The sequence below is a fragment of the Oncorhynchus gorbuscha genome, unplaced genomic scaffold (assembly GCF_021184085.1).
Source record: "Oncorhynchus gorbuscha isolate QuinsamMale2020 ecotype Even-year unplaced genomic scaffold, OgorEven_v1.0 Un_scaffold_1024, whole genome shotgun sequence".
Lineage (NCBI taxonomy): Eukaryota > Metazoa > Chordata > Actinopteri > Salmoniformes > Salmonidae > Oncorhynchus > Oncorhynchus gorbuscha.
Genome location: NW_025745935.1, coordinates 122,501 through 134,628, shown reverse-complemented (window position 1 = coordinate 134,628; position 12,128 = coordinate 122,501). Strand labels below are relative to the sequence as shown.

The following is a 12,128-nucleotide window of genomic DNA, read 5'->3' as shown; positions in this document are numbered from 1 at the left end:
GACCCACTGTTACTGTCTGGCTGGCTGGACCCAATGTTACTGTCTGGCTGGACCCACTGTTACTGTCTGGCTGGCTGGACCCACTGTTACTGTCTGGCTGGCTGGACCCACTGTTACTGTCTGGCTGGACCCACTGTTACTGTCTGTCTGAACCCACTGTTACTGTCTGGCTGGCTGGACCCACTGTTACTGTCTGTCTGAACCCACTGTTACTGTCTGTCTGGCTGGACCCACTGTTACTGTCTGGCTGGACCCACTGTTACTGTCTGGCTGGACCCACTGTTACTGTCTGTCTGGCTGGACCCACTGTTACGGTCTGGCTGGACCCACTGTTACTGTCTGGCTGGCTGGACCCACTGTTACTGTCTGTCTGGCTGGACCCACTGTTACTGTCTGTCTGGACCCACTGTTACTGTCTGTCTGAACCCACTGTTACTGTCTGACTGGCTGGACCCACTGTTACTGTCTGGCTGGACCCACTGTTACTGTCTGGCTGGACCCACTGTTACGGTCTGGCTGGACCCACTGTTACTCTGGCTGGACCCACTGTTACTGTCTGGCTGGACCCACTGTTACTGGCTGGCTGGACCCACTGTTACTGTCTGGCTGGACCCACTGTTACTGTCTGGCTGGACCCACTGTTACTGTCTGGCTGGACCCACTGTTACTGTCTGTCTGGCTGGACCCACTGTTACTGTCTGGCTGGCTGGACCCACTGTTACTGTCTGTCTGGCTGGACCCACTGTTACTGCCTGGCTGGACCCACTATTACTGTCTGGCTGGACCCACTGTTACTGTCTGGCTGGACCCACTATTACTGGCTGGCTGGACCCACTGTTACTGTCTGGCTGGACCCACTGTTACTGTCTGGCTGGACCCACTGTTACTGTCTGTCTGGCTGGACCCACTGTTACTGTCTGTCTGGCTGGACCCACTGTTACTGTCTGGCTGGACCCACTGTTACTGTCTGGCTGGACCCACTGTTACTGTCTGTCTGGCTGGACCCACTGTTACTGTCTGGCTGGCTGGACCCACTGTTACTGTCTGTCTGGCTGGACCCACTGTTACTGCCTGGCTGGACCCACTGTTACTGTCTGGCTGGACTGTCTGGCTGGACCCACTATTACTGGCTGGCTGGACCCACTGTTACTGTCTGGCTGGACCCACTGTTACTGTCTGGCTGGACCCACTGTTACTGTCTGTCTGGCTGGACCCACTGTTACTGTCTGTCTGGCTGGACCCACTGTTACTGTCTGTCTGAACCCACTGTTACTGTCTGGCTGGCTGGACCCACTGTTACTGTCTGTCTGGCTGGACCCACTGTTACTGTCTGTCTGGCTGGACCCACTGTTACTGTCTGTCTGGACCCACTGTTACTGTCTGGCTGGCTGGACCCACTGTTACTGTCTGGCTGGCTGGACCCACTGTTACTGTCTGGCTGGCTGGACCCACTGTTACGGTCTGGCTGGACCCACTGTTACTGTCTGGCTGGCTGGACCCACTGTTACTGTCTGGCTGGACCCCCTGTTACTGTCTGGCTGGACCCACTGTTACTGTCTGGCTGGACCCACTGTTACTGTCTGGCTGGACCCACTGTTACTGTCTGTCTGGCTGGACCCACTGTTACTGTCTGTCTGGCTGGACCCACTGTTACTGTCTGGCTTGCTGGACCCACTGTTACTGTCTGTCTGGCTGGACCCACTGTTACTGTCTGGCTGGCTGGACCCACTGTTACTGTCTGGCTGGCTGGACCCACTGTTACTGTCTGGCTGGCTGGACCCACTGTTACTATCTGGCTGGACCTACTATTACTGTCTGGCTGGACCCACTGTTACTATCTGGCTGGACCTACTATTACTGGCTGGCTGGACCCACTGTTACTGTCTGGCTGGACCCACTGTTAATGTCTGGCTGGACCCACTGTTACTGTCTGTCTGGCTGGACCCACTGTTACTGTCTGTCTGGCTGGACCCACTGTTACTGTCTGTCTGGCTGGACCCACTGTTACTGTCTGGCTTGCTGGACCCACTGTTACTGTCTGGCTTGCTGGACCCACTGTTACTGTCTGTCTGGCTGGACCCACTGTTACTGTCTGACTGGCTGGACCCACTGTTACTGTCTGGCTGGCTGGACCCACTGTTACTGTCTGGCTGGCTGGACCCACTGTTACTGTCTGGCTGGCTGGACCCACTGTTACTGTCTGGCTGGCTGGACCCACTGTTACTGTCTGGCTGGCTGGACCCACTGTTACTGTCTGGCTGGCTGGACCCACTGTTACTGTCTGGCTGGACCCACTGTTACTGTCTGGCTGGACCCACTGTTACTGTCTGTCTGGACCCACTGTTACTGTCTGGCTGGACCCACTGTTACTGTCTGGCTGGACCCACTGTTACTGTCTGGCTGGACCCACTGTTACTGTCTGGCTGGACCCACTGTTACTGTCTGGCTGGACCCACTGTTACTGTCTGTCTGGCTGGACCCACTGTTACTGTCTGTCTGGCTGGACCCACTGTTACTGTCTGTCTGGCTGGACCCACTGTTACTGTCTGGCTGGACCCACTGTTACTGTCTGGCTGGACCCACTGTTACTGTCTGGCTGGACCCACTGTTACTGTCTGGCTGGACCCACTGTTACTGTCTGGCTGGCTGGACCCACTGTTACTGTCTGGCTGGACCCACTGTTACTGTCTGGCTGGACCCACTGTTACTGTCTGGCTGGACCCACTGTTACTGTCTGGATTGTATAGTGTATGTACTGTCTGTCTGTCTGTCTGTCTCTAGTTGTTCCACTCGGTACAGACCACCTCCACTGTTACTGTCTGTCTGTCTGTCTCTAGTTGTTCCACTCGGTACAGACCACCTCCACTGTTACTGTCTGTCTGTCTGTCTCTAGTTGTTCCACTCGGTACAGACCACCTCCACTGTTACTGTCTGTCTGTCTGTCTCTAGTTGTTCCACTCGGTACAGACCACCTCCACTGTTACTGTCTGTCTGTCTGTCTGTCTGTCTGTCTGTTCCACCACTCTGTACAGACCACCTCCACTGTTACTGTCTGTCTGTCTGTCTCTAGTTGTTCCACTCGGTACAGACCACCTCCACTGTTACTGTCTGTCTGTCTGTCTCTAGTTGTTCCACTGTCTCTAGTTGTTCCACTCGGTACAGACCACCTCCACTGTCTGTCTGTCTGTCTGTCTCTAGTTGTTCCAGAGACCACCTCCACTGTTACTGTCTGTCTGTCTGTCTCTAGTTGTTCCAGTTGTTCCACTCGGTACAGACCACCTCCACTGTTACTGTCTGTCTGTCTGTCTCTAGTTGTTCCACTCGGTACAGACCACCTCCACTGTTACTGTCTGTCTGTCTGTCTCTAGTTGTTCCACTCGGTACAGACCACCTCCACTGTTACTGTCTGTCTGTCTGTCTGTCTGTCTGTTGTTCCTGTCTGTCTGTCTGTCTGTCTGTCTGTCTGTCTGTCTGTCTGTCTGTCTCTAGTTGTTCCACTCGGTACAGACCACCTCCACTGTTACTGTCTGTCTGTCTGTCTGTCTGTCTGTCTGTCTGTCTGTCTGTCTGTCTGTCTGTCTGTCTGTCTGTCTGTCTGTCTCTAGTTGTTCCACTCGGTTACTGTCTGTCTGTCTGTCTGTCTGTCTGTCTGTCTGTCCACCTGTCTGTCTCTGTCTGTCTGTCTGTCTGTCTGTCTGTCTGTAGTTGTTCCACTACAGACCACCTCCACTGTTACTGTCTGTCTGTCTGTCTCTAGTTGTTCCACTCGGTACAGACCACCTCCACTGTTACTGTCTGTCTGTCTGTCTGTCTGTCTGTCTGTCTGTCTGTCTGTCTGTCTGTCTGTCTGTCTGTCTGTCTGTCTGTCTGTCTGTCTCTGTTGTTCCACTCGGTACAGACCACCTCCACTGTTACTGTCTGTCTGTCTGTCTGTCTGTCTGTCTGTCTGTCTGTCTGTCTGTCTGTCTGTCTGTCTGTCTGTCTGTCTGTCTGTCTGTCTGTCTGTCTTGTTCCACTCGGTACAGACCACCTCCACTGTTACTGTCTGTCTGTCTGTCTGTCTGTCTGTCTGTCTGTCTGTCTGTCTGTCTGTCTGTCTGTCTGTCTGTCTGTCTGTCTGTCTGTCTGTCTGTCTGTCTGTCTGTCTGACCACTGTCTGTCTGTCTGTCTGTCTGTCTGTCTGTCTGTCTGTCTGTCTGTTGTTCCACTCGGTACAGACCACCTCCACTGTTACTGTCTGTCTGTCTGTCTCTAGTTGTTCCACTCGGTACAGACCACCTCACCTCCTCCACTGTTACTGTCTGTCTGTCTGTCTCTAGTTGTTCCACTCGGTACAGACCACCTCCACTGTTACTGTCTGTCTGTCTGTCTGTCTCTAGTTGTTCCACTCGGTACAGACCACCTCCACTGTTACTGTCTGTCTGTCTGTCTGTCTGTCTCTAGTTGTTCCACTCGTTACAGACCACCTCCACTGTTACTGTCTGTCTGTCTGTCTCTAGTTGTTCCACTCGGTACAGACCACCTCCACTGTTACTGTCTGTCTGTCTGTCTGTCTGTCTGTCTGTCTGTCTGTCTGTCTGTCTGTCTGTCTGTCTCTAGTTGTTCCACTCGGTACAGACCACCTCCACTGTTACTGTCTGTCTGTCTGTCTCTAGTTGTTCCACTCGGTACAGACCACCTCCACTGTTACTGTCTGTCTGTCTGTCTCTAGTTGTTCCACTCGGTACAGACCACCTCCACTGTTACTGTCTGTCTGTCTGTCTCTAGTTGTTCCACTCGGTACAGACCACCTCCACTGTTACTGTCTGTCTGTCTGTCTGTCTGTCTCTAGTTGTTCCACTCGGTACAGACCACCTCCACTGTTACTGTCTGTCTGTCTGTCTGTCTGTCTGTCTGTCTGTCTGTCTGTCTGTCTGTCTGTCTGTCTGTCTGTCTCTAGTTGTTCCACTCGGTACAGACCACCTCCACTGTTACTGTCTGTCTGTCTGTCTGTCTGTCTGTCTGTCTGTCTGTCTGTCTGTCTGTCTGTCTGTCTGTCTGTCTGTCTGTCTGTCTGTCTGTCTGTCTCTAGTTGTTCCACTCGGTACAGACCACCTCCACTGTTACTGTCTGTCTGTCTGTCTCTAGTTGTTCCACTCGGTACAGACCACCTCCACTGTTACTGTCTGTCTGTCTGTCTGTCTCTAGTTGTTCCACTCGGTACAGACCACCTCCACTGTTACTGTCTGTCTGTCTGTCTGTCTGTCTGTCTGTCTGTCTGTCTGTCTGTCTGTCTGTCTGTCTGTCTGTCTGTCTGTCTGTCTGTCTGTCTGTCTGTAGTTGTTCCACTCCACTGTACAGACCACCTCCACTGTTACTGTCTGTCTGTCTGTCTGTCTGTCTGTCTGTCTGTCTGTCTGTCTGTCTGTCTGTCTGTCTGTCTGTCTGTCTGTCTGTCTGTCTGTCTGTCTGTCTGTCTGTCTGTCTGTCTGTCTGTCTCTAGTTGTTCCACTCGGTACAGACCACCTCCACTGTTACTGTCTGTCTGTCTGTCTCTAGTTGTTCCACTCGGTACAGACCACCTCCACTGTTACTGTCTGTCTGTCTGTCTGTCTCTAGTTGTTCCACTCGGTACAGACCACCTCCACTGTTACTGTCTGTCTGTCTGTCTGTCTGTCTGTCTGTCTCTAGTTGTTCCACTCGGTACAGACCACCTCCACTGTTACTGTCTGTCTGTCTGTCTGTCTGTCTGTCTGTCTGTCTGTCTGTCTGTCTGTCTGTCTGTCTGTCTGTCTGTCTGTCTGTCTGTCTCTAGTTGTTCCACTCGGTACAGACCACCTCCACTGTTACTGTCTGTCTGTCTGTCTCTAGTTGTTCCACTCGGTACAGACCACCTCCACTGTTACTGTCTGTCTGTCTGTCTGTCTGTCTGTCTGTCTGTCTGTCTGTCTGTCTGTCTGTCTGTCTGTCTGTCTGTCTGTCTGTCTGTCTGTCTGTCTGTCTGTCTCTAGTTGTTCCACTCGGTACAGACCACCTCCACTGTTACTGTCTGTCTGACTGTCTCTAGTTGTTCCACTCGTCTCTAGTACAGACCACCTCCACTGTTACTGTCTGTCTGTCTGTTGTTCCACTCGTCAGACCACCTCCACTGTTACTGTCTGTCTGTCTGTCTGTCAGACTGTCTGTCTGTCTGTCTGTCTGTCTGTCTGTCTGTCTGTCTGTCTGTCTGTCTGTCTCTAGTTGTTCCACTCGGTACAGACCACCTCCACTGTTACTGTCTGTCTGTCTGTCTGTCTCTAGTTGTTCCACTCGGTACAGACCACCTCCACTGTTACTGTCTGTCTGTCTCTAGTTGTTCCACTCGGTACAGACCACCTCCACTGTTACTGTCTGTCTGTCTGTCTGTCTGTCTCTAGTTGTTCCACTCGGTACAGACCACCTCCACTGTTACTGTCTGTCTGTCTCTAGTTGTTCCACTCGGTACAGACCACCTCCACTGTTACTGTCTGTCTGTCTGTCTGTCTGTCTCTAGTTGTTCCACTCGGTACAGACCACCTCCACTGTTACTGTCTGTCTGTCTGTCTGTCTGTCTGTCTGTCTGTCTGTCTGTCTGTCTGTCTGTCTGTCTGTCTGTCTGTCTCTAGTTGTTCCACTCGGTACAGACCACCTCCACTGTTACTGTCTGTCTGACTGTCTCTAGTTGTTCCACTCGTACAGACCACCTCCACTGTTACTGTCTGTCTGTCTCTAGTTGTTCCACTCGGTACAGACCACCTCCACTGTTACTGTCTGTCTGTCTGTCTCTAGTTGTTCCACAGACCACCTCGGTCTGTCTGTCTGTCTCTACAGACCACCTCCACTGTTACTGTCTGTCTGTCTGTCTGTCTGTCTGTCTGTCTGTCTGTCTGTCTGTCTGTCTGTCTGTCTGTCTGTCTGTCTGTCTGTCTGTCTGTCTGTCTGTCTGTCTCTAGTTGTTCCACAGACCACCTCCACTGTTACTGACCACCTCCACTGTTACTGTCTGTCTGTCTGTCTGTCTCTGTCTGTCTGTCTCTAGTTGTTCCACTGGTACAGACCACCTCCACTGTTACTGTCTGTCTGTCTCTAGTTGTTCCACTCGGTACAGACCACCTCCACTGTTACTGTCTGTCTGTCTGTCTGTCTGTCTGTCTGTCTCTAGTTGTTCCACTCGGTACAGACCACCTCCACTGTTACTGTCTGTCTGTCTCTAGTTGTTCCACTCGGTACAGACCACCTCCACTGTTACTGTCTGTCTGTCTGTCTGTCTGTCTGTCTCTAGTTGTTCCACTCGGTACAGACCACCTCCACTGTTACTGTCTGTCTGTCTGTCTGTCTGTCTGTCTGTCTGTCTGTCTGTCTGTCTGTCTGTCTGTCTGTCTGTCTGTCTGTCTGTCTGTCTGTCTGTCTGTCTGTCTGTCTGTCTGTCTGTCTGTCTGTCTGTCTGTCTGTCTGTCTGTCTGTCTGTCTCTAGTTGTTCCACTCGGTACAGACCACCTCCACTGTTACTGTCTGTCTGTCTGTCTCTAGTTGTTCCACTCGGTACAGACCACCTCCACTGTTACTGTCTGTCTGTCTGTCTGTCTCTAGTTGTTCCACTCGGTACAGACCACCTCCACTGAGCTGTTGAAGGTGATTGAGAAATACCAGCGGAGGATCACACGTGAGTTACCCCTGTTACTACGGTTACCACTTTATTAAAGACAGACCAGGAAATAGACAGGATAATACTGTTCTATTCACAGAGAACCCCACTCTCCCTCCCTGTGTGTTCCAGACCTGTCTCAGGAGGGTTAGGTTATGTTGAGGTTGGGTTAGGTTATGTTGAGGTTATGACATTCCTGTGTTCCAGACCTGTCTCAGGAGGGTTAAGTTATGGTGAGGTTGGTTTAAGTTATCTTGAAGTTATGACATTCCTGTGTTCCTGACCTGTCTCAGGAGGGTTAAGTTATGTTGAGGTTGGTTTAAGTTATGTTGAAGTTATGACATTCCTGTGTTCCTGACCTGTCTCAGGAGGGTTAGGTTATGTTGAGGTTGGGTTATGTTGAGGTTATGACTTTCCTGTGTTCCAGACCTGTCTCAGGAGGGTTAGGTTATGACATTCCTGTGTTCCTGACCTGTCTCAGGAGGGTTAGGTTATGGTGAGGTTGGGTTAGGTGTTCCTGACCTGTCTCAGGAGGGTTAGGTTATGACATTCCTGTGTTCCAGACCTGTCTCAGGAGGGTTAGGTTATGACATTCCTGTGTTCCTGACCTGTCTCAGGAGGGTTAGGTTATGTTGAGGTTGGGTTAGGTTATGTTGAGGTTATGACATTCCTGTGTTCCAGACCTGTCTCAGGAGGGTTAGGTTATGACATTCCTGTGTTCCAGACCTGTCTCAGGAGGGTTAGGTTATGACATTCCTGTGTTCCAGACCTGTCTCAGGAGGGTTAGGTTATGACATTCCTGTGTTCCAGACCTGTCTCAGGAGGGTTAGGTTATGATATTACTGGGTCCAGACCTGTCTCATGAGGGTTAGGTTATGTTGAAGTTATGACATTCCTGTGTTCCAGACCTGTCTCAGGAGGGTTAGGTTATGTTGAGGTTGGGTTAGGTTATGTTGAGGTTATGACATTCCTGTGTTCCAGACCTGTCTCAGGAGGGTTAGGTTATGACATTCCTGTGTTCCTGACCTGTCTCAGGAGGGTTAGGTTATGTTGAGGTTGGGTTAGGTTATGTTGAGGTTATGACATTCCTGTGTTCCAGACCTGTCTCAGGAGGGTTAGGTTATGACATTCCTGTGTTCCTGACCTGTCTCAGGAGGGTTAGGTTATGACATTCCTGTGTTCCAGACCTGTCTCATGAGGGTTAGGTTATGTTGAGGTTGGGTTAGGTTATGTTGAGGTTATGACATTCCTGTGTTCCAGACCTGTCTCAGGAGGAGAATGAGTTGGGGATGTTTCTGAGGTTCCAGGCAGAACACGACCGCACCAAGGCTGGCAACATGATGGACGCAACTAGCAAGGCCCTGTGTGCCTCGGCCAAGCAGAGGTCAGAACCATCATAACCCCTAACCCAGCAAGGCCCTGTGTTGCCTGCCCCAGAGTTAATACCGGATCTGCAATGTTAATATATCAGGCTGGTCCTGTGCCCTCCCCCAGAGTTAATACTGGATCTGCTATGTTAATATATCAGGCTGGTCCTGTGCCCTCCCCCAGAGTTAATACTGGATCTGCTATGTTAATGTTTATGTGTCAGGCTGGTCCTGTGCCCACCCCCAGAGTTAATACTGGATCTGCTATGTTAATATATCAGGCTGGTCCTGTGCCCTCCCCCAGAGTTAATACTGGATCTGCTATGTTAATGTTTATGTGTCAGGCTGGTCCTGTGCCCTCCCCCAGAGTTAATACTGGATCTGCTATGTTAATATATCAGGCTGGTCCTGTGCCCTCCCCCAGAGTTAATACTGGATCTGCTATGTTAATATATCAGGCTGGTCCTGTGCCCTCCCCCAGAGTTAATACTGGATCTGCTATGTTAATATATCAGGCTGGTCCTGTGCCCTCCCCCAGAGTTAATACTGGATCTGCTATGTTAATGTTTATGTGTCAGGCTGGTCCTGTGCCCACCCCCAGAGTTAATACTGGATCTGCTATGTTAATATATCAGGCTGGTCCTGTGCCCTCCCCCAGAGTTAATACTGGATCTGCTATGTTAATATATCAGGCTGGTCCTGTGCCCTCCCCCAGAGTTAATACTGGATCTGCTATGTTAATATATCAGGCTGGTCCTGTGCCCTCCCCCAGAGTTAATACTGGATCTGCAATGTTAATATATCAGGCTGGTCCTGTGCCCTCCCCAGAGTTAATACTGGATCTGCTATGTTAATATATCAGGCTGGTCCTGTGCCCTCCCCCAGAGTTAATACTGGATCTGCTATGTTAATATATCAGGCTGGTCCTGTGCCCTCCCCCAGAGTTAATACTGGATCTGCAATGTTAATATATCAGGCTGGTCCTGTGCCCTCCCCAGAGTTAATACTGGATCTGCTATGTTAATATATCAGGCTGGTCCTGTGCCCACCCCCAGAGTTAATACTGGATCTGCTATGTTAATATATCAGGCTGGTCCTGTGCCCTCCCCCAGAGTTAATACTGGATCTGCAATGTTAATATATCAGGCTGGTCCTGTGCCCTCCCCCAGAGTTAATACCGGATCTGCAATGTTAATATATCAGGCTGGTCCTGTGCCCTCCCCCAGAGTTAATACTGGATCTGCTATGTTAATATATCAGGCTGGTCCTGTGCCCTCCCCCAGAGTTAATACTGGATCTGCTATGTTAATATATCAGGCTGGTCCTGTGCCCACCCCCAGAGTTAATACTGGATCTGCTATGTTAATATATCAGGCTGGTCCTGTGCCCTCCCCCAGAGTTAATACTGGATCTGCTATGTTAACATATCAGGCTGGTCCTGTGCCCACCCCCAGAGTTAATACTGGATCTGCTATGTTAACATATCAGGCTGGTCCTGTGCCCACCCCCAGAGTTAATACTGGATCTGCTATGTTAATATATCAGGCTGGTCCTGTGCCCTCCCCCAGAGTTAATACTGGATCTGCTATGTTAATATATCAGGCTGGTCCTGTGCCCTCCCCAGAGTTAATACTGGATCTGCTATGTTAATATATCAGGCTGGTCCTGTGCCCTCCCCAGAGTTAATACTGGATCTGCTATGTTAATATATCAGGCTGGTCCTGTGCCCTCCCCCAGAGTTAATACTGGATCTGCTATGTTAATATATCAGGCTGGTCCTGTGCCCACCCCCAGAGTTAATACTGGATCTGCTATGTTAACATATCAGGCTGGTCCTGTGCCCTCCCCCAGAGTTAATACCGGATCTGCAATGTTAATATATCAGGCTGGTCCTGTGCCCACCCCCAGAGTTAATACTGGATCTGCTATGTTAATATATCAGGCTGGTCCTGTGCCCACCCCCAGAGTTAATACTGGATCTGCAATGTTAATATATCAGGCTGGTCCTGTGCCCTCCCCCAGAGTTAATACTGGATCTGCTATGTTAATATATCAGGCTGGTCCTGTGCCCTCCCCCAGAGTTAATACTGGATCTGCTATGTTAATATATCAGGCTGGTCCTGTGCCCACCCCCAGAGTTAATACTGGATCTGCTATGTTAATATATCAGGCTGGTCCTGTGCCCACCCCCAGAGTTAATACTGGATCTGCTATGTTAATATATCAGGCTGGTCCTGTGCCCACCCCCAGAGTTAATACTGGATCTGCTATGTTAATATGTCAGGCTGGTCCTGTGCCCACCCCCAGAGTTAATACTGGATCTGCTATGTTAATATATCAGGCTGGTCCTGTGCCCTCCCCCAGAGTTAATACCGGATCTGCAATGTTAATATATCAGGCTGGTCCTGTGCCCACCCCCAGAGTTAATACTGGATCTGCTATGTTAATATATCAGGCTGGTCCTGTGCCCTCCCCCAGAGTTAATACTGGATCTGCTATGTTAATATGTCAGGCTGGTCCTGTGCCCACCCCCAGAGTTAATACTGGATCTGCTATGTTAATATATCAGGCTGGTCCTGTGCCCTCCCCCAGAGTTAATACTGGATCTGCTATGTTAATATATCAGGCTGGTCCTGTGCCCTCCCCCAGAGTTAATACTGGATCTGCTATGTTAATGTTTATGTGTCAGGCTGGTCCTGTGCCCACCCCCAGAGTTAATACTGGATCTGCTATGTTAATGTTTATGTGTCAGGCTGGTCCTGTGCCCACCCCCAGAGTTAATACTGGATCTGCTATGTTAATATATCAGGCTGGTCCTGTGCCCACCCCCAGAGTTAATACTGGATCTGCTATGTTAATGTTTATGTGTCAGGCTGGTCCTGTGCCCTCCCCCAGAGTTAATACTGGATCTGCTATGTTAATATATCAGGCTGGTCCTGTGCCCTCCCCAGAGTTAATACTGGATCTGCTATGTTAATGTTTATGTGTCAGGCTGGTCCTGTGCCCACCCCCAGAGTTAATACTGGATCTGCTATGTTAATATATCAGGCTGGTCCTGTGCCCTCCCCCAGAGTTAATACTGGATCTGCTATGTTAATATATCAGGCTGGTCCTGTGCC

At 50.5% G+C, this 12,128-nt stretch overlaps 1 protein-coding gene across 5 annotated transcripts in view; it reads left to right on the top strand.

Annotated features, from left to right (window-relative positions):
* The window catches only part of ical1 (islet cell autoantigen 1-like), a 61,814-nt gene that overhangs the window by 18,044 nt on the left and 31,642 nt on the right, over nt 1-12,128 (top strand). For all 5 annotated transcript variants that reach the window (XM_046336331.1, XM_046336332.1, XM_046336328.1 and 2 more), the window contains 2 exons: nt 7,588-7,660; nt 8,903-9,026. In XM_046336331.1, coding sequence (XP_046192287.1) covers nt 7,588-7,660; nt 8,903-9,026 — 197 coding nt within the window. The remainder of the gene's footprint in view (nt 1-7,587; nt 7,661-8,902; nt 9,027-12,128) is intronic.